This window comes from Urocitellus parryii, chromosome 10, assembly GCF_045843805.1.
Source record: "Urocitellus parryii isolate mUroPar1 chromosome 10, mUroPar1.hap1, whole genome shotgun sequence".
NCBI classification, from domain to species: domain Eukaryota; kingdom Metazoa; phylum Chordata; class Mammalia; order Rodentia; family Sciuridae; genus Urocitellus; species Urocitellus parryii.
The window spans coordinates 15626923-15649884 of NC_135540.1; the positions used below are offsets into that span (position 1 = coordinate 15626923).

At 34.3% G+C, this 22962-nt stretch overlaps 1 protein-coding gene across 2 annotated transcripts in view; it reads left to right on the forward strand.

Annotated features, from left to right (window-relative positions):
* The window catches only part of Naa15 (N-alpha-acetyltransferase 15, NatA auxiliary subunit), an 80873-nt gene that overhangs the window by 15490 nt on the left and 42421 nt on the right, over positions 1-22962 (forward strand). For both annotated transcript variants that reach the window (XM_026386176.2, XM_026386177.2), the window contains exons 2-5: positions 16758-16842; positions 18846-18950; positions 21050-21207; positions 22538-22672. In XM_026386176.2, the coding sequence (XP_026241961.1) occupies positions 16758-16842; positions 18846-18950; positions 21050-21207; positions 22538-22672 (483 nt within the window). The remainder of the gene's footprint in view (positions 1-16757; positions 16843-18845; positions 18951-21049; positions 21208-22537; positions 22673-22962) is intronic.

Genomic DNA, 22962 nt, shown 5'->3' on the forward strand with positions numbered 1-22962 from the left:
TATCATTAGAAATAATTATGAAGTTCTGTTTCATAGCTAACTGAGTCATATGAATATACTTGAGTTTTGCAGAAATCTGCTCATAAGCTGGAATCCTAAATTCCCCTTCAATTTTTGTTTTTCAAATGACATAATTTAATGCTGAAAAAATAAAAGAGCCAATAAAAGCTGCACATTTTATGATACATTAACAGTATAGTATTCTGAAAGCAGATAGTGATTATTACCTTCAGTTCTGCTGCTAGGAAGACTGTATATAATTTTCACTTCTGGGCCCAAAATATCCAGAAATATATGCCAATGAATAACTCCCTAATGGCCAATCCTTCACAGAAATGTTGATGTCAAATTCTGGCAGACCTTTTTTTGTCTATTTTATTCTGACACTCTGTATTTGTTTCTTTTAAAATATTAAGATGTCCATTGTTTTGTGAAATACTGATGACACATTTTTTTTAAAAAAGGTTTATTTGGAGGGCTGGGGTTGTGGCTCAGAGGAAAGAGTGCTTGCCCAGCACGCCTGAGGCACTGGGTTCCGTCCTCGGCACCAAGTAAAATAAAGGTATTGTGTCCACCTACAATTAAAAAATAAATATCTTTAAAAAAAGGTGTATCTGGGCTGGAGTTGTGACTCTGTGGTAGAGCGCTTGCCTAGTGTGTGGGAGGCCTTGGGTTCAATTCTCTCTCAGCACCACATAAAAAAATAAAGTATTGACGACTACAATTAAAAAATAAATATATTTTTTTAAAAAGGTGTATTTGGAAAAATAAAGTGGACAAGTTATTTCAGTCCTCCAGGGCTATGGTTTGGATATGAAGTGTCTCCAAAATCTCCTGTGTTAATGCAGTAATATGCAGAGGTGAGATGAATTATGAGAACTGTAACCTCATCAGTCCATCCAAATTTGAATGGACTAACTGGGTGGAAACTGTGGGTAGGTGGGGGCGTGGCTGGAGGAGGTGGGTCCCTGGGGACTGCCCTGGAAGGGTTCATTTTCCCTGCACCTCTTTCCCCTTTCTCTGCTTTCTGGCTGCCAGGATTGGAGCAGTGCTCCTCTATCACATACTTCTACCATCAAGCTCTGCCTCACCTGTGGAGTTGGCCCACTGTGACAGAACCTCTGAAACTGTGAGCCCAAAATAAACTTTTCATTGTTCGAGTTGTTAGGTATTTTGGTCACAGTGATGAAAATGCATCCAATTTTTTTAAACTTTACTACTTTTTTAAAAATATAGAAATATGAGAACAATATTATGTTAACCTCAGACTGATCAGAATGTCAGAGGGACTTAAAACTTTCATATAAGGAATAACTAAAGGAAAGAGATGTTTAGCTTGCAAACTAAACTGATTCCAGTTCCATAAGTTATCAGCTTAAAGGTTGACGGAGCTTGAGTCCATTTATGTAAAACCATTTTGGTAGTTAAAAGATAATCAGGTGGGGCCTGGGGTTGTGGCTCAGAGGTAGAGGGCTCACCTAGCATGTGTGAGGCACTGGGTTTGATCCTCAGCATTACATTCAAATAAAATAAAGATATGTGTCCACCTGTAACTAAAAATAAAATAAAATAAAAATAAAAATAAAGATAATAGTCAGTTGGCACCAGACATGAGCTGTGTGACTACTTACACCAGATGACATTTGAAGTTCCTTTAGTTTAAAGGATATTATAAAATAGCCTTGATTTGTTAAGTATTACCTTGGTGGATCTTATTTTATTTCATTTTTACACTGTTAGAATAAACAAACTTATTTTAAAATACAATATAAAGAATTTTTGTCCCATAGTTGTGGTAGTTTGCCATAAATCATAAGATATCAAAAATATAATATCTATAAATAGAAGCTCCAACTAAAAGAATTTTAGGAGAGAGACAATGTGTTTTTTTAGAGTCTGTTTGCAAAAAACATTTAAAAAAACTTTTTTTTAAATTGAAGTATCATTTATCCACAGTGAAATGCATGAAGTCATGGGTATATGTCCTATCAGTTGTAACAAATGCATACATCTGTGCAACTGCTTTCATTTTGAGATATAGAACATTACCATCAGCTCTTGTTCTCTTCTGTTTTAATTTAGTTTCTGCTTCAGATTTCTCTATAATCATTGAAGCTGGTTGGGTCTAAAGTTATAAGCTTTAGTTAATAATATAGTGCTTTATTTAAATATTTTTACTGAGTGCTTACTCAGGTTTTTTATGTGCATTTGCATTTAAATTTTGACCAACCCATGCAAGATTGTTAATGTCCACATTTTACAGACACAATTGAGATTCTAATATGTTAGGCCAGTGCTGTAAAGCTATTTATGAAATAGTTGCTAAGATTTAAACTCTAGGGGCTGGGGATGTGGCTCAAGCGGTAGCGCTCTCGCCTGGCGTGCGTGCGGCCCGGGTTCGATCCTCAGCACCACATACAAATAAAGATGTTGAGTCCGCCGAAAACTAAAAAATAAATATTAAAAAATTAAAAAAAAAAGTTAAAAAAAAAAGATTTAAACTCTAGACAATATTGCCCATTAGAATTTTTGTGATGATTGAAATTTCTGTATCTGGCTTATAGTACAGTTGCTACTAGTCACATATGAACTGATATGTGGGTAGTAGACTGAGGATCTTTACTGAGGAGTTTCAAATGCTATTTAATTTATTTAAATGTTAAATAGCTACAGCTCTAGATTCTTAAGCTGTATATGCTGTCCTTATATCTTTCTGCCTCTATGGGGCCTACACTAAGAGACAGCCAGGCTTCTAGAGTTAATAAATCTTAATTTGATTTTTGTCATACCCAAGGCTAGTTTTCTCTTCCTTTCCTTTCCTTTTGTTTTCTTTTCATGCTAGGAATGGAACCCAGGACCTCTCTCACAACAAGTACACTCTCTACTACTGAGCTACACCTCCAACCTTATGACTAATTTTCTTTCTAATTTTTTACTTATGGACAATTTCAAACAAAAAAAAAATAGAGAATAATATAATGATCCTATCCTTTTACATTGACAGTTACCAATTTTTGGTTCATTCTCTTTTTCTGTCTGTGACCCCTACCTCCCTTGATTATGTTGAAGAAATCCCAGGCATCATTTCAACCAAGCTGAATTTTTATCATTTATCTTGATTTGATACTGCATTTCTTTTAAACAGTTTCAGGGAAATACTTTTTTTTTTTTGTATTAGCTGAAATAAAATGATGGAAAGCTATATTTAATATTATTAAAGAAAATCAACATGTAATCTTTAAAAAATACTTATTTTTCTTAGTTGTTGTTGGACACAAAACCTTTATTTATCTATATGTAGTGCTGAGGATGGAATCTAGGGCCTCACACATGCTAGGCTCTACTGCTGAGCCACAACCTCAGCTCATCACCATGTAATCTTAATGCCATATCTAAAATGTTTTCAAGTTTTTGTTGCTTCTGTCATTGTTATTTCTGAGTCTGTTTCCATTGATTAATTTTGCAACCAGATATATTACGGATCACCATTTCCTGCTTATACATATTTCTAGTAATCCCCACCCCCATAGTTTTGAATCTGATGGACACTTGAATATTGAGTGTTTGGATCCTGTTATCTTTTTAATAGTTTGGTTTCCACAGGCAGTTAATTTGTGCAACAGCTTGTTTCTTTTCAAGACTTATTTTTAAGCTTTAATAAAGGTTTGTCTAGAGTAGCTTTACTTCTAAGGAGTGGGCTTTGAGTTTTTGCTGAATTCAGTACTGTTTAATTGAAGTCGCCTAGCTGGTTGTTGGAACTCACATGTCTGCTGCTCATGTATAAGCACCATAGTTGGACTCCTGGGACTGGTGACTGTTTTTTGCCTGGCTTCAGTGGACTCTTGCTGTGTATCTGTCCAGCTTAATATTTAACAAAGATTGCTATGCAGATTTATTCATTTATTTCCTTCCTTCCTTCCTTTCTTTCCCAGGAATTGAATTCAGAATTACTTGACCACTGAGCCACATTCCCAGCCCTTTTTATTTTTATTTTTTTGAGACAGGGTCTCACTAAGTTGCTCAGGGTTTAACTATAAGTTCCTGAGGCTGGCCTTGAACTTTTTATCTTCCTGCATCAACTCTCCTGAATTTCTGGGATTATAGGTGTACACTACTACACCCAGCTGCTATGCAGATTTCTGAAGCTTCATTTCTGTGTAGTTGTTTCTGGTACCCTGTTCCATACATTCTACCTATTCCAGAGTTTCTCATTGTGATATATTTTTACGTTAGTGAGACTGATGGAGCTATTTGGGTTTTCCCTCTCTATTCTGCAGTCTGGAAAATGCCTAAAGGTAGAATCAGGGATTTTTTTTTTTTTTTCCCTTTCTGAGACCACTTTCCTGTGTTGGCTTTTGTCCAGCAGCTGAAAACAGTTATTTACATATGTACTTTCCAGTTTTATGCTTTGCAAGAACCTGATTTGGTGTCAATTTTTCCTATACATTTGGAAGCAAAAGTCTCCAAGTGTATGCTTTCAGAATTTAGCACATGGGATGTTATTGTCTATTAGAAAAAAGTCTGTTTTAATTATATCCTGTTTTGCTTCATTGTTTGTTAACACAGTGGTAACATTTATAATTTTTAATTACTGGTCAAAGATACTGGAGTGAAAATAGTACAGCCTGTAGTGCTCTAGTATTTTTAAAACTATTGTTTAACTTTGATAACATATGATAACATATGATCATGTTATAGGCAGGAGGAAAAATATAGAGTACTGTGGCATTCATTCCATACCAATGGAACTCTTTATTCATAGTTCTGAAATTTCAAGAACTCCTCAAACAAAAGAGCTTCAGATTAAGGAAATATAGACTTGTATTTCTATTTAATGCAGTGATTCTATTGTAGAGAATTAAATTTGATTACTGTCATTTCACAATACCTTTGTTAAATAAGTGTATGTGAAAGATTTGCTCAAATATGAAGTATTTTCTATTTTTCTTTCTCCAGAATAAAAGGTAAAGTAAGTTCTCAGAAAACTTAGTTTAAGCCTGGTAGTTTGGTTACAGCATTAAGAAACTTGTAATACTTGTCTTCCCATATAGTTCTGTGGAATAAACTCCAGTGGTAGTATGAAATGGGTTTTAAGAAAATAAGCAAATAAATATATTTTTTCATTGTCTTTATCATTTTAAGTGTACATTTCAGTGATATTAAGTATATTCATATTGTTGTGCAACCATGAGCACCATACATCTCCAGAACTCTTTCATTTAAATGCATAATGAAAGCTTTGTACACATTGAATTGTAACTCTTCATTCCCTCAATCCCCAGCTGCTGGCAACCACCATTATACTTTTTTTCTCTGAGTTTGACTGCTTTGTGCCTGGCATTTCACTTTGAATAATGTCCTCAAGTTTCATCCATGTCATAGAATATTGAAGAATTTTCTTACTTTCTAACCTTGAGTAACTTGGGGTTGCTTCCATATTTTAGGGATTCTAAGTAATGCTTTTGTTAACATGGGTGTGTAAGCCTCTATTTGAGATCCTGCTTTCAATTATGTTGAATCTATACCCAGAATGCAATTTATAAATCACAAGATTCTTTATTGAATATTTTGAGAACCTTATATTATTGTCCTCAGTTACACCATCATTTTATATTTTAATAAAAAATATAGGGGTTCCAATTTCTTTACATTCTTGTCAATACTTGTTATTTTCTATTTTGTTTTTCCTAATGCTGGGGATCAAACCAAGGGCCTCACACATGCTAGGCAAGCATTCTGTTTCCACTGATCTGTATCCCTAACCCTTTTTTAAAAAATACTAATAGGTAAGGGGTTTTATCTCAGAGTTTTAATTCACATTTCCCTAATGATTGGTAATGTTGATCATCTTTTCATGTGCTGATGGTCACTTGTGTATTTTTTGGAGATATCCTTTATTCTAAATATTAATTCCTTCTTGGATATATGATTTACATATATTTTTCCCATTTGCCTGATTGCCTTTTTACTGTTGATTGTATCTTTTGATGTGCAAAGTTTAAAAATTTTTGTAAAGTCAAAAATTTGTCTATTGCTAAGATGAATACAGTGGTGCTCACCTATAATCCCAGACATTCGGGAAACTGAGGTGAGATGATTGCAAGTTGAAGGCTAGCCTGGAAAACTTACTGAGACTCTGTCTCAAAATAAAAATTTAAAAGGCGGGGGGAATGATGCTCAAGTGTTAGGATGCCTGTAGGTTCTATCTCAATACCACAAGGAAAAAAAAATCTATTGATTGTGCTGTTGGAGTTGGATCCAAGAAATAATTGCCAAATCCAATGTTGTGAAGCTTTTGCTTTGTTTTCTCCTATGAGTATTATAATTTTAGGTCTTGGATCCATTTTGAATCAATTTTTATATATAATGTTAGGTAAGAATGCAGCTACATTCTTTCACATGCAGATATCTAGATTCTTAGCACTATTTATTGACACTCTCCTTTCCCCCATTGAATGGCTTTGGTATCCTTGCTGAAAATCACTTGAGCAAATGTGGGAGGACTTATTTCTCTGTTGGTCTTCCGTTTATTTGTTTTCATTAGTTTTGTGGTTAAGTTTTAAAATCAGGAAGTGCGAGTCCTTCAACTTTTCCCCTAGCCGAGAATTATTTTGCTGCTTGAGAATTATTATGCTCCTCTCATATTCCATGTGAATTTCTGTGTGTGTGTGTGTGTGTGTTTTCTGTATGCAAAAAAAAAAAATTGGAATTTCAGTAGGAGGGCATTAAATTTATAGGTTACTTTGGGTAGTGTTGATATTGTCTTTCAATCCATGAACTTGGTATGCCTTTAATTCTTCCTGAAATGTTTTTGTAATTTTTTGTACAAGGCTTTTGCTTCCTTGGTTAATTCCCAGTGTTTTATTCCTTTATATATGACTGTAAATGAAATACTTTTCTAGATTTCCTTTTTTGGATTGCTTGTTGTTAGTGAATAGAAATAAAACTTCTGTGTTGATCTTTATATATTTTTCTACTTTGTTGAATTCCTCTATTAGTTCCAACAGATTTTTTTTGGTGAAGTTTTTTAGGATTTTGTAGATATAAAATTTATCTTCAAACAGCAATAATTTTACTTCTTTCCAATTTGAATGCCTTTTCCTTTTCTTGTTTAATTGCTCTGGCTAGAAGTTTTAGTACTATGTTGAACAGAAGTGATGAAAGTAAGAATTCTTACTTGTTCCTGATGTTAAAGGAAAAGCTTTCATTTTTTCAAAATGGATTTTGATGTTTCCTATGGGTTCTTCATATATGTATGTTTTTTATTATGTTGAGGTAGCTTCCTTCTATTCCTAGTTTGTTGAGTGTTTTTAATCTTGAAAGGTTGTTGAATTTTGTTAAACACTTGTGTGTATACAAATTGAGATGATAAAGTACTTTTTTCTGTCTCTACTAATGTAATATATTAGATTACATTGATCCATTATCACATGTTGAACAATCCTTGCATTTCAGGAATAGATTCTCCTTGGTCATGGTGTGTAATCCTTTTAATTTGTTACTGAATTTGGTTTGCCATTTTGTTGAGGATTTTTAAAAATCAACATTTATTTTCTATTATAATCTGGACTTTATACATTATATTTTAATTATATAAAGCTTGTTAAAGCTGAGTACATCTGGTTCTTTTGTTTGTTTTGGGCAGCACTGGAGTTTATAATACACACTTCTTTACTTCTGGGCTATGTCCCTGACCCTTTATATTTTTTAAATTTTGAGATAGGGTCTTGCTTAATTGCCCAGGCTGGGCTCAAATTTGTGATCCTCCAGAGTTACTGGGATTACAGGTGTGTGCCACCATGTCTGGTTATTTACCTTTTTGGCGAAAGAGAAACTGTTGAGTAAGATATGATGCATAGTTTCCTGTATTTTTTTTTTTTTTAAGAGTGAGAGAGGAGAGAGAGAGAATTTTTTAAATATTTATTTTTTAGTTCTCGGCGGACATAACATCTTTGTTGGTATGTGGTGCTGAGGATCGAACCCGGGCCGCACGCATGCCAGGCTAGCGGGCTACCACTTGAGCCACTTCCCCAGCCCAGTTTCCTGTATTTTTAAATTTAATTTTAAAATATATATATCTTGGGCTGGGGCTGTGGCTCAGCGGTAGCACACTTGCCTGGGATGTGTGAGGCACTGGGTTCAATTCTCAGCACCCCATATAAATAAATAAAATAGGGCTTGGGATGTGGCTCAAGCGATAGTGGGCTCGCCTGGCATGCGTGCGGCCCGGGTTCGATCCTTAGCACCACATTCAAACAAAGATGTTGTGTCTGCCGAAAACTAAAAAAATAAATAATAAAATTCTCTCTCTCTCTCTCTCTCTCTCTCTCTCTCTCTCCAAAAAAAAAAAAAAAAAAAAAAGATCTCAGGGTTGTCCCAATGCTTGAGAAGCCCAGGATCAAATTTAAAATAAATAAATAAAGGGTCTATCAACAACTAAAATATAAAACTAAAAAAAAAAAATTTAAAATATATATCTTTTTGTCGTAGGTGGACACAATACCTTTATTTTATTTTATTTATGTGGTGCTGAGTATTGAACCCAGTGCTTCATGCATACTAGGTGAGTGCTCTACCACTTGAGCCACAACCCTAGCTCTAGTTGTTTTTTTTTTTTAATATATATTTAATTTTCAGGTGTAGATGGACACAGCACAATGCCTTTATTTTTTATGTGGTGCTGAGGATCAAATCCGGGTCCCGCCCGTTCTAGGCGAGCGCGCTATCGCTGAGCCACAATCCCAGCCCCTAGCCCTAGTTTTTTGGCTGGATTTTGTCATCAGGAAATATAGGACTAGCCATGCATTGAATATTGATACTTTTTCCTTTATGGGAAGACTGCTATCATTTGGAACAAGTACTCTTATAGAAGTAGTGCTTTCATGGGGGAAAAAAAGAGATTGAGACCTATTTACTTAAATGCATACTGATTTTTTGTTCTCTGCTGTGCTGGGTATCAAACCCTGGGCCTCCTGCAAGCTGATTCTTTTCTTTCCTCTTTTTTTAAACCGAGGATTGAACCCTTCAGTCCTGGGGGTGCTTAATCACTGAGCCACATTCTCAAGTCTGTCTTATTTTAAATTTTGAGACAGGTTCTTGCCAAATTGCTTAAGACCTCACTAAGTTGTTGAGGCTGGCTTTTAACTTGTGATCCTCCTGCCTCAGCCTCCTGAGCTGGGTTTACAGGTGTGCAACACCACACCCAGCTTAATTTTCTTGTTTTAAACTCAGTTATTTGGGAGGATTTTCCAGTTGGTTAATCTTGGGTTTATTTTTCTCAGTTAATTTTTGGTGATTTTATATCCCCTTGATGGAAAACTGAGTAAGGAAAGAAACAGGGTAATATGATTGAATTTGTTGAGAAGATCTCTTAAAAGACTGGAAATTTTGGCATTAACAACTTTTATGCCAATAACATTTAATACAGTTTCTATATGTGGTAAAGAGAATTGTCCACCAAGGATCAGAAGACCTAGATTGTAGTCTTAAGTTTTGCCATTATCTAGGTATGTAATCTTGGGTAAATTGCTTGTTTTCCACATTTTACCCCCATGCAATAAGGGTTGAACCTTTTGTGCTTAATTGGCAGGATTATCATGAAGATTATTTTCGTTTATTTATTTATTTTATGTGGCGCTGAGGATTGAACTCGGTGCCTCACACGTGCTAGGCAAGCATTCTACCACTGAGCTACAACCCCAGCCCTATCATGAAGATTATGTGATAACGCTAGTATGAAATTCCTTTGGAAAATATGGTAGTGTAAACAAATGCAGGTGGTTTCCATTCAGACCATGAAATCCTGAAGTTCAACTCTACAAAAATAAAGTCAGGGCTGGGGATGTGGCTCAAGCGGTAGGGCGCTCGCCTGGCATGTGTGCGGCCTGGGTTCGATCCTCAGCACCACATACAAACAAAGATGTTGTGTCTGCCGAAATCTAAAAAATAAATGTCTATCTTTCTCTTTGGGCTGGGATTGTGGCTCACTGGCAGAGTGTTTGCCTTGCATATATGAGGCACTGGGTTCGATCCTCAGCACCACATAAAAATAAATAAAGGTATTATGTCCATCTACAACTAAAAAAATATTAAAAAAAAAATAAAGTCACACTGTCCATGTTAAGTGAAAACTACTCCAGGGCTATTTTGTGTTCACTACCTAGGTGTGGCCTTTCTGCAATGTTTGTTGAATTCTACAGTTAGTCTTTGACACTCCATTTTGGCTAGTTGGAACTCTCAGCACCACTGACTGCTTTCTGGTCATTCTTTAGCTTTGTGAAGTTTCATCCTAAAAATGCATGACATCCTGTGCAGATTTCTGGATCTTTTTCCCTGGATAGATCCATCATTTTCAGTACTCTTCTTTGCAGAGTACCTCTGCCTTTTTGAATATTAATCTGTTTCTCTTAACCCTGTGGACTAGTATGCTCTGTTGGGATCTTTCTTCCTGTGCTGTAATGTGGAAAGTGCCTACAGGTGTAAAGAAGTGGTGTTTTAAGAGCTGCTCATGTTTATTTCCCTCTTGGTTCACTATCTTGTGTTGCCTATTTTATCCTTGATCCAGTTTTTTTTATGTTGGAAAGGCAAGTTCACCTTCACTCCATCATGCCTAATATGGAAGTCATCTATTTTTAATTTTCAAAATTTTTCAAAATTTAAAGTAAACTTGTTTTTTAACTGACACATAAAAGCATAAAAATCATCCATATTTATGGGGCACTCTGTGATGTTTCAATGCATGTATACATTGTATAATGTTCAAATCCTGTTAAGCAGATCTGTTTCAGACATTATTTTTGCTGTGAACATTCAAAATCCTTCTAGCTCTTCTAATATATAGTATATTATTATCTATAGTCTACCTACTGTGCAGTAACATACCAGAACTTTCTTCCTTCCAAAAAATATAACTTAGTTCCAGTTGATCAGCCTCTTCCCACCCTGCTTTACTTCTGCTTGTCCCAGCCTCTGGTAGCCACCATTCTACTTACTCTCACCTTCTATGAGATCAACTTTTTTATATTCCACATACAAGTAAGATCAAGTAGCACCTGTCTTTCTTTGCCTGGTTTATTTCACTTAATGTAGTAATCTCCAGTTGCAACCATGTTTTCACAAAGGACCAACATTAATCTATTTTGTGGTTGAATAGTGTTCCATTGTGTATATGTGTCACATTTTATTTAACCTTCATCAATTGATGGATAGTTTTCCCCCCACATTTCTTGGCTATTATGAATAGTGCTGCTTTAAACATTGGGAGTGCATGTATCTGTTGATACGCGGCTTTCATTTCTGTTGGGAGTGGATTTCTGTGTCATTTGGCAGTTCTATTTTTTAATATTTTAAGGAACCTCATACTATTTTCCATAATGCTATACTTATTTACATTTCCATTAGCAGTGCGTGAGGATTCCCTTTTCTCTACATCTTTCCAAGCATTTGTTATATTTACTTTATTTGATCAGAACCATTCTTACTGGAGTGAGGTGATATATCATTGTGGTCTTGATTTGCGTTTCCCTGATGATTAGTGATGTTGAGCATTTTTTCATGTACCTGTTGGCCATTTGTATGGCTTTTTTTTTAATGTCTTTTGAGAAATGTCCGATGACTTTTAAAAAAAAAAATTATTTTTTAGTTTTAGGTGGACGCAATAACTTTATTTTTATGCAGTGTCTCATGCATGTTAGGTTAGCCCTCTACCACTGAGCCACAACCTGGTGACCTTTTTTTTTAATATTTTTTTTTTAATATTTTTTAGTAGTTGATGGACCTTTTATTTATTTGTATGTGGTGCTGAGAATTGAACCCAGTGCGTCACACATCCTAGGCAAGCACGCTACCACTGAGCCACAACTCTAGCCCAAGGTGACCGTTTTTTAATGAGATAATTTTCTTTTTTTTCTTCTTCTTCCTATTGAGTTGTTGGAGTTCCTTATATATTCTGGATGTTAGCTCATGTCAGATGTATAATTTGCAGATATTTTATCCCATTCTGTATGTTGTCCTTCATGCTCTTGTTTCCTTTACTGTGCAGAAGATTTTTCGTTTGAGGCAATCTCATGTATCTGCTTTTGTTTTTGTTTCCTGTGCTTTTGGTGTTGCCAAAAAATCCTTGCCCATTCAAATGCCTTGAAGCATTTTCTGTTTTCTTCTAGAGGCTTCATAAGTCTTCAGCCCATTTTGAGTTGCTTTTTGAATCTGGTGACAGATATGGGTCTACTTTTTCTGCATGTGTATATCCTGTTTTTCCAGCTCCATTTATGGAGATGACCATCCTTTCTCCACTATATATCCTTAGTATCTTTGTTGAAAATTATTTGTAGATATGTGTGTTAATATCTAGGCTCTGTATCCTGTTTCATTGGTCTGTGTCTGTTTATATGCCAATGCCAAATTGTTTTATTTTAGTTTTGTAGTATATTTTGAAGTCAGGCAATGTTAATGCCTCCTTCTGTGTTAATTTTGCTTAAGATTGCTTTGGCTATTCAGGGTTTTCATGGTTCCATACAAATTTTAGGATTTTTTTTTTCTAGTTCTTTGAAGTAATGGTATTTTTACAGGGATCATATTGAATTCCTTAAATAGGAAACTCTGGATAATATGTTTTTTTTTTTTTTTGGTACTGGGGATTGAACTCAAGGGCACTTGACCACTGAGCCACATCCCCAGCCCTATTTTGTATTTTATTTAGAGACAGGGTCTCACTGAGTTTCTTAGCGTCTCGCTTTTGCTGAGAACTTGCGATCCTCCTGCCTCAAATATGGATTTTTTTAATGTTTATTTTTTAGTTATAGTTGCACAAAATACCTTTATTTCACTTATTTTTATGTGGTGCTGAGGATCGAACCCAGGGTCTCGCATGTGCTAGATGAGTGCTCTACTGCTGAGCCACAACCCCAGACCAAATATGGACATTTTAACATTATTTATTCCAATTTATGAACATCGGGTATTCCATTTTTTGGTGTCTGCTTTACTTTCTTTCATCGGTGTTTTATTGTAGAGACCTTTCACTTCTTTGGTTAAAGGTATTATTATTATTATTATTTTTTGGTAACTATTATAAGTGGATTTGCTTGATTTTTTTTTTTTTTTTAATTTCAGACCATTGGCTATTGGCATATAGCAGTACTGATTATTGTGCATTGATTTTGTATCCTGTAAGTTTGTTGAATTTATTAGTTCTAAAAGTTATTTGGTGCTCTTGGGAGTTTTCTTCATGTAAGATTTTGTTATCTGTAAACCATGACAATTTGACTTATTCTTTTCCAATTTTGTTTTGCCTATTTGCTCTGGCTAGAACTTCCAGTATGTGTTAAATAGAAGTGGTGAAAATGGCCATTTTATCTTGTTCTAGATCTTAGAAAGCTTTCTATGTTTTTAGGGAAATGATTTTTCATACTTTAATGGTGGTTTTATGCACAATAACACTTAGGCTCTTTGTACATATGTAGTTTTCAGAAATAGGAAAAACTAAAAAAAAAATACCTTTTAATCAGCTTAGTCTTTATCACAGCTTCTTTCAATGCATTTTATTATTATTATAAGAAAAGCAAATTGTTCTTGGGCTTTCTGCTATTAAATAGAGAGGAATCCAAAATACTGTTTATTGGTCTTATATTTTATTTTTTTTGACCACTTGTGATTAATGATAGCTCCCAAGTCACTCCTGCTGTTGTTCCCTCTTCTCATCTCCTAGAATGTTGGAGGGCAGAGAAAATGTACACACTGGTTAGGAAGCTATTGCACAGAAGCTGGAGATGACAGTTCTTACTAGAGAACAGAAATACAAGGGAAGGAGAAACACCAAAGATATTTATTTAGTTTTGCTTAACCAGCTAGATGAGTGAATTGAGGTGAAGGCATCTACTGAGATGGCAAAGACTTAATAAAAAGAATACCTTTTAGGGAAGAAAACTAGTTGTGTTGTAATTAGGTTTGAGATGCAAAATAGCAAAGTAGAGATAGTGAATACATCTCACTCTAGTTTGTTGTAGCATGAGTATAATCAATGATTTCTTTGTGCTGAATGTAAAAGTTCACATTTTCACTGTTTTGTTTCTATATATTTTTTATTTTATACTTGCATTAACTGTCTCTCCCAGATTTGAGTATATTGTTCAAGAAGTTATGAGTAAATTTGTTTAAGTGGTGAATGGCATCAATTATCTTTGAGATACATATTTTTTTCCTGAAAAATAGAATTCTTTAAAATATTTTTATAAAAACTTTTTTTTTTTTTTTGCACTAGAGATTTAGCTGAGGGTTGTTTAAACACTGAGCATCACTACCCCTTTTTACTTTTTATTTTGAGGCAATGTCTAAGTTCCTTAGAGCATTGCTGAATTGCTGAGGCTTATTTTGAACTTGTGATCCTTTGGTTTAGCCTCCTGAGAAGCTGGGATTACAGGGGTGCACCACCATGCCTGGCATTGAAACCATATTTTGATACCTGTGTAAATTAACTGTAAGAGGTTTATGATGAGAAATATTTCCCTTATTTTCCTCTGCCCCCTTTTATTTCCAGTCCAAAATCAAGCAACTTAAGCTCTTTATTTTCTGTTTTTTCCCCTTGTTGCTTAGTAATATATCTTCTTTCTTTCTTTCTTTCTTTCTTTCTTTTTTTTTTAATATTTAGTTATAGTTTTTATGTGGTTCTGAGAATCAGAGCCAGTGCCTTACCACGCACAAGGCAGGCTCTTTACCACTGAGCTATATAGCCCCAGCCCAATATCATTATTTCTTGATAAATAAACTCTAAAGATGTTTATTTACTATTGATTAATAAAAATCATTGACATATTTGTCTACTTCTTTTTTCTCATTTCTCCTTCATAGTTACATCAAAAGTTTTGATAAACCAGTACTGGATACTTACATTTTTCTAATTGTGCATATTTGTTCACTGTTAGGTCAGATATCTCACTAAATATGCATATCCTTTTTAAAAAAAATTTAGACATTGATGGATCTTTATTTTATTAGTATTTACATGTGGTGCTGAGAATCGAACCCAGTGCCTCACACATGCTAGGCCACATCTCCTGCATATCCTTTTACATACCAGTGTTTGTTTTCCTTGGAGTTAATACCTTTCCATTTAATCAGTTGCTTGATTTTCTATAGACTTGTTGCTCATTTTTCCCGAATGTTTTTGTCTTGTTCTTATAATAGTTTTCCATGTTATCAAGCACAACAGGTGCATTTTTGCTCTTAGTAGAAACCTATGGGAACCTTTTAGTTTCTTGCTCCAATTTGAAGTTGCTATAATTCTTATTTGTGTAGTAGAGTCCTTATGTACTTAGTCTTGTCTTTTTAAATTTTGTTTGAATTCCTTTTTAAAAGCTTTTTAAGGCAGGCTGGGTTGTAGCTCAGTGTACAATGCTTACTTAGCATGGGTGAGGCACTGGTTTCGATTCTCAGCAGCACATATAAATAATGAAAAAAAAAAGTCTATCAACAATAAACAAGGAGAGAAATAAATTACAGTAGATGGGGTAGAGAGAGAAGATGGGAGGGAAGGGGAGGGGGGATAGTAGGGGATAGGAAAGGTAGCAGAATACAACAATTACTAACAGGGCATTATGTAAAATTGTGGATGTGTAAGTGACGTGATTCTGCAATCTGCATTTGGGGTAAAATTGGGAGTTCATAACCCACTTCAATCTAATGTATGAAATATGATATGTCAAGAGCTTTGTAATGTTGTGAACAACCAATAAAAAAAAATTTAAAAAAAAGTCTATCAACAACTAAAATTATTTAAGAAAAAAGCTTCTTAAGAGTATATGAGGATGAAAGCTTAGCTTTCTGAAAATACTTTAAAATGTCATTTTACTTATATATCTAATTAATAGTCATTTGGCTGGGTATGGGATGTGTGTTTTTTTTTTTTTCATATGATATTGAGGATTGAGCCCAGTTTTTTTTTTTTTTTTTTTTTTTTTTTTTTTTTTTTTTTTATGAAGCAGGATCTTGCCAAGTTGCTTAGGGCCTCAATAAATTGCTGAGACTTGACCTTGAATTTGTGATCCTCCTCTCTTTGGCCTCCTGAGTGATTGGGATTATTGAGACTTAATTTTCATTCTGATTTTGAAGGCTGTGTATTTGTTCTCTTGTTTGTTAACAATATTTCATTTATGTGAAGTAAAAGAGCTAGGGGTATGGCTCAGCATACATGCTCTGCAGGTTTGAGTCCCTCAGTTCAGTCCCTAGCACTACCAAAATGAGTACAACAATGGAATAAAGAGTTCAGTGTCATTCTGATTATATACCCTTTTTATGTGACTTATTTGTTGCCCCACCCATGCCAAAGCTTTTAGTATCTTTTTATTCCAAGGCTTTGAAATGTCACTGTGATATGCCATAGCTTGAGTCTTTTATTCTAGATATTTTGTATGTACTTCTTTAGCAGTTTAAGCTTAAAAGACTTCATTTCTTTATAAAAAGAAAATGTTTAAAAATATGATTCCTATATCTTTTTTATTTTCACTTTTCTATGACACTCAGTTGTTAGATTTTTTGGGTTTTTTTGGAGTTAGCTTATGATACTTGAATCTATTTTATGTCTCAACGACTTTTACTTTCTGTATTTGAGGTTTTTATATATTTAATGGCATTTTAGTGGAACTTACAAGAATATGGAAATAACATTTAATGCACTTAACAATTAAAAATTTAACATTGAATTTAAAGGTTTTGCATTTTGCATTTCTTGGTAAACTCGCATTATTTATATTTTGTTTTGACAGAGATGTTATGAACATAAACAGTATAGAAATGGATTGAAGTTCTGTAAACAAATCCTCTCTAATCCCAAATTTGCAGAGCATGGAGGTAAGAGCAAATACTATGTCTTTACTGTGTGTCTTTCTAGCTTCTTATTGGGCTCTTTTATTCAGCTTCTTTTATTTTCCAGAGAAAATGAATCCTATTTTTCATTCCTGTGAGAAAATAAAATTCAATACTAAATTTTTAATTTAATGGATAGCACATTCTACTTGAATTCTGATTTATTCCTAATTTGATATTAAGTATATAGGAAAGATAGAAGGACCAAAAGGGCAGTTGGCTTATTTATGTAAAATTATAAGAAAATTTTACTTTAGAACTTTCATGAAGTTCTAAATTTTATTCTTTATCAATAAGCTTATTCAGAAAGTGACCTTTTTGGTCTTCACTCATGAACTATCCTTTTTATATTTACATTGTGTCTTAGATTTTCAAAAATGAGTCATGTTTAAGACATTTAATATAAAGTTGGGGTGGTTTACTAGTTTCCCAGTATGAAAGTAGATGAGTGGGTATTTGTAGAGCAACTGGAGAAGTGTGTGGCTATGAGGAGGCAAAGGAAAAATAAGCTTTTGCAGATGTGACCTGTGCAGACCTTGGAAAGCTCATCAGTGATGAATTTGGTAGTGTGCTAGTATTGAAGAGGGGAGGGGCATAATAATTCTCTGTTAGCTCTCTTTAGTCTTGCCTACATTTACTGTACTTTCTCCTTCACTGCATTTCAGTGTTTACTTTTACTGCAGTTGTTGGATGGAAAGCAATGCTGATAAAAGTATCTAAATGCATCTCCTTTTCCTTGTCAGCTGGATATCAGGTTGTTTTATATTCATTTTTAAAGTATGCATACTGGTAATGTGGCCATTTTAGTAGTAACATAGTGATACTATAGAAAAGTACCGTATTTCATTGTTAAAAGTACAATTTCCCTCACACTGTTTGATTATTTTTAAACTGCAGCACCCTGTATTTTAACATATCTTAAAATCAAGTGCATGTGAAGTGTCATAATTTCAGTGAAAATATTTTAAAACTGTTGAATCTTCCTTTTGATTATACCTTTAGTCCTTATCTTTTATTTCTCACTAAATTCTCTATAAATTGTAAATTTTGTCTTAAAATTAGGTAAATAAATGACAATTAACTTTTTTGGGGGGCGGTGAATTACTGGGGATTAGACTCGGAGGCACTCAGCCATTGAGCCACATCCCCAGCCCCATTTTATATTTTATTTAGAGATAGGGTCTCACCGATTTGCTTAGTGCTTTGTTTTTGCTTAACTCCTCACTTTTTGCTGAGGCGGGCTTTAACTTGTGATCCTCCTGCCTCAGCTTCCTGAGCTTCTGGGATTACAGGCATGCGACAATTAACATTTTTTTATACCTTTACACTTCATAGGATATACAGTATAAAATTAGAAATCTTTTCTGGAAACGCAATACTTGCCACAGTTCTCTCTTTGTATCTGTTGACTGCAAATGGCAGGTTTTGGACATCTTTTACTCATATATTTAGTAATCCTAAAAAAATCATTTTAAAAGAAATTTATGAAAATCAGAAATGTAGGTAACTTATGTATTTATGTTTTAATCAGAAGAGTAAATTTAACCTTTACATAATTAGGTTCATAGAAATAAATTCTATTTTTAAGATAGCTTTTCATAGTTTAAAGGTCATCCCATGGAATTCCCCTGAGAACAAAATAGTAGTAAGAGTGATTACATGTTGTCAGTATATAAATTACTAGGTCATCTTTCTGGTCAGATGTACATGCATTATGTATGTTTTTAATCTTAAAAAAAGAAGAAAGAAAGAAAAGCATAGGAGAGTCTCCAAGAATTAATTTAGAAGTCTTTGCTTATTTGGTTTGTCGATTTAAAAAATATTTTAATTCTGGAAATATGTCAGTAATCTCCTTCAATTTTTTAATTGTTAGCATAACATAGCATTTTTTTGAGGGTATGATTATGTTTTATTGCTGACTATTTTTTATTTCTAATGTTTAATTTCTTTCACTTTTTTTACTCCCCCTCCCTTTTGTTATTAAATAGAAACCCTGGCTATGAAAGGATTAACGTTGAACTGCTTGGGAAAAAAGGAAGAAGCTTATGAATTGGTTCGTAGAGGTCTGAGAAATGACTTGAAGAGTCATGTATGTATCCTTTTTAAATATATTTCAGGACTAAGTGGGGTGTTTTGAGCTAAGGCAGCAGTTTGAGAGTCAGAAGGTCTAGTTTCTTTTTACTGTGCAATTCCAGAAGAGATTTTTCTCTCTGAAATTGAGTTAATAGCAACTGCCTTCATTCAGGGAACATTTTAACAGACCTGTCATGATTTTTTGCCCTTTTTTTTTTCTTTTTTTTGGTACTAGGAATTGAATTTGGTGCACTTAACCACTGAGCCATATCCCCACCCCCATCTCCTTTTATTTATTTTTTTATTTGTGAAGCAGGGTCTCACTAAGTTAGTTGGGGCTTTGCTAAGTAGCTAAGGCTGGCTTTGAACTTGTGATCCTCCTGAGCTGCTGAGATTATATGTGTGCAACATTTTGTGCCTGGCTTTTTTTGAGTTTTGTTTTATTTTCTGTTTTTGAAACTGGGCCTTGCTAAGTTGCTGAAGCTGGTTTTGAATTTGAGATCCTCATGCCTCATCCTCTTGAGTTGCTTGGATTACAAGAGTGCACCAACTTGTTCATCTGGACCCACCATGTTTTAACAGTATATCTGTCTCACATATAAATGGGATTCGCATTTAAAAATGTCTATGAAAGCTCTTCCCATTCTTAAAAAAGGGGGAGGAGAAATTGTTGAATGTTGGGTCTCCCCAGATTCATAATTGAAACCTAACTACCAGTGTAATGGTTTGGAAGGTGAAAAGGTCAAGAGAGTTGAGCCTTCAAATATGGGATTAGTGTCCTTATAAAAGAGGCCAGCAGAAACTCTTTGGTCATGTGATGACACAGCTAGAAGGAGCTGTTTATGAAGTGAGAACAAGCCTCACCAAATGCTGAATTTGCTTTATCTTGGACTTCAATGGCCTCCATAACTATGAACAATAAGTGTCTTGTTGTTTATAGATTACTGTGTCTAGCTATTTTATTATAGCAGTCTGACTGGACTAAGGCACCATGCAGCTTTATCATGATCATAATTTTAGAGAAAAATAAGAGAGTGTGTGTGTATAATAAGTAATATTAGACACAGTAGCATATAGTTTAAAGCCCAGGCTTTGGAATACAGGCTTGGAATATAATGTACTTCCTGTAGATTTGAAATGCAACTCTGCTTTCTGTGTGATATTAGGGTTCAGTTTCCTCATGTGCAAAATGGGGATAATTTCACCCACCTCGTTGTGATGCTATAAAGACATTGATGAAATGCAAAACAAATTTTATTTCATTAAGGAAAATGTGATTTTGGGGATCAAATAGAAATGGATGAGGGCGGCTGGGGTTGTGGCTCAGTGGTAGAGCACTTGCCTCAGCACCACATAAAAATAAATAAATAAAGATATTGTGTCCATATACAACTAAAAAAAAAATTATATATATATAAAGAAATTGAAGAGGGAAGATGGAGAAAAATTGTGTGTTGTTATATTTTAAATAAACTTTGACAAATATTTTGTACCTATTTTGTGAGCTTAACAATTTTAATAGCTAAAATATTTAGTAAAATTTCAAGTGTTTTGTTCACCTACACCCTAATTATTAAGACTTCTTAATAATTATTAAATGAATGAATGATTTAATATTATATGTGGTTGACTTTTAGGAACTTTTTACTGTGCTAAGTATATCATTTGTTAGCCAAAGAAAAATCTATGTGATATTGTATAATTATATATCATGGAGGCCTGGCTTCTTTTTCCTTTTAATAATAAAGATAATTCCTTTATTTATTGTATGTATTCATTGAATTTGTACCAGATACTGAACCTTTATAGTTATCCTATTTGGCCATCACTACTATGCTTTACTCTTAGATTATATCCATTTACATTTTTTAATAAGCAGACTTATAGAAATTAACTTGTGCAAGGTGAGTGATAATAAGGCAGGGAAGGCCTACTTTCCTCTGGTTCCAAATGCTGTGCTCCTTTCCATTGTATTAACTCCCTTTTATCTTTGTATTCTTCTCTGCACCTTTTTTCAAGTTAATTTTTACCAGTGGTTGTAGGTTTCCAAGTTTCTTCGAGGATCATTTGGAACACTGTTTCTTGAATTGTAGTTTGTATCCTTAACTGAGTTCTTTAGGTTGGCATGTTTATGGCCTTCTTCAGAGGTCAGACAAGAAGTATGATGAAGCCATTAAGTGTTACAGAAATGCACTAAAATGGGATAAAGACAATCTTCAAATCTTGAGGGACCTTTCCTTACTACAGATTCAAATGCGAGATCTTGAGGGTTACAGGGTAAGTAAACTACAGAATTTTTTTATTCTAAGAGGAAAATACTGTTCTTCAGAACTTTAAGGACTTCATTTTTGAAAAGAATTTAAATGGACCCCACCTCCCAATTTAGAACAGGTACATCTCAAAATCTGACTTTATTTTCTTGTCAGGCTGATTTAATCAATTCATTAAAAAAATAAGTCCAGTCCTTTGACTGGTACTAACATGTTGTAACTCTTAACTCATACTTACTATTTCCCACCCCACTCCTTTCCTTTTTTGTTGTGCTGGGGATTGAATCCAGGGCCTCATGCATGCTAAGCAAGTGCTCTTAAACTAAGCAACATCCTCAGCTGCCTTTCCACATTTCCTGGAAAGTGAACTTTTTTTTCCTTCTCTTTTTACGTTCCTTGTGAATAACCTGTTTTTGTAGTTTGAATTTACTTTTCTTGGGTTGTATGTGGGGAAGTCCTCTTGGTCTAGCCTCCTGAGTTACACACCACCACATCATGCTTTAGTTTCAGTTTTAGGCCTTAAGTTAGTCTTGAATTTAGTTTGTTCCTAACTCTTTCATATTTTTTTTCTTTTTTTGTTGTAGTACCTGCTGAGCTTTCTCTCTATATACCTTCATTTAGTAGTTGGGAACTTTATTTTCTGAAGAATTTTTTTTTTCTTTTTTAAAGAGGGGGGGAGGGGAGAGAGAGAATTTTTTAATATTTAGTTTTCGGCGGACACAGCGTCTTTGTTTGTATGTGGTGCTGAGGATCGAACCCGGGCCACACGCATGCCAGGCGAGTGTGCTACTGCTTGAGCCACATCCCCAGCCCTCTTTAGAATTTTTGAATAATTTTTTTCCTTTGTACTATTGTTATTATCCTGTCTTAGTTCTTGAAGTGGATAGATTTGGAAATAAAAAAGGATATCTGGTCTTTATTTTTATTTTTTTAATCTGGTACTGGAGAGTGAATCCAAGGGCACTTTATCACTGATCCACATCCTTAACCCTTTTTAAAACATTTTGTGACAGGCTCTCACTAAATTGCTGAGGCTAGCTTTGAATTTGTGATGCTTGTGCCTCAGTCTCCCAAATAGCTGAGATTATAAGTGTGTGCCACTGTGTGTGGCTCTTTTTTTTTTTAAAAAAGTCATAGCCTTGAGGCTTCATAGTGCTTAGTACACATATTCCTTTGCCTCTAAAGCTGTACAATATGGATGTTTCAGAGTATTTTCTATCACCATTTCTAGCATTTTGTAGCAAAATACATAGCATTGGGGGGTAAATTCATGTGGTCTTCTAAAGGTGCATCTATCTGAACTGTAAACCTAAGAAAATCTTTTTCCCCCCTCAAAGGAAACACGGTATCAGTTACTTCAGCTTCGACCTGCACAGAGAGCATCATGGATTGGTTATGCTATTGCTTACCATTTATTAGAAGATTATGAAATGGCAGCAAAGATTTTAGAAGAATTTAGGAAAACACAACAGGTAATAACAAGAAAACAGTCACTAGTCTGATTCTAAATATAACTGAAAAAATTGTTTTTATTTTGAAATAGTTTTATACTTAGAGAAAAGTTGCAGGTATAATTCAAAGAACTTTATATAGAAGTTCATTCACATTATCTAATGCTAATATTTGATGAATTTACTTTTAAATCTCTGACCTGCATCTCTATTTGCATTTTCTTCCTTAAACATTTGAGAGTAATTACAGACATCATGCTCTTTACTCAGTGCTTCAGTGTGCCTTTCTAGGAATAACTCTGTAATTGTCA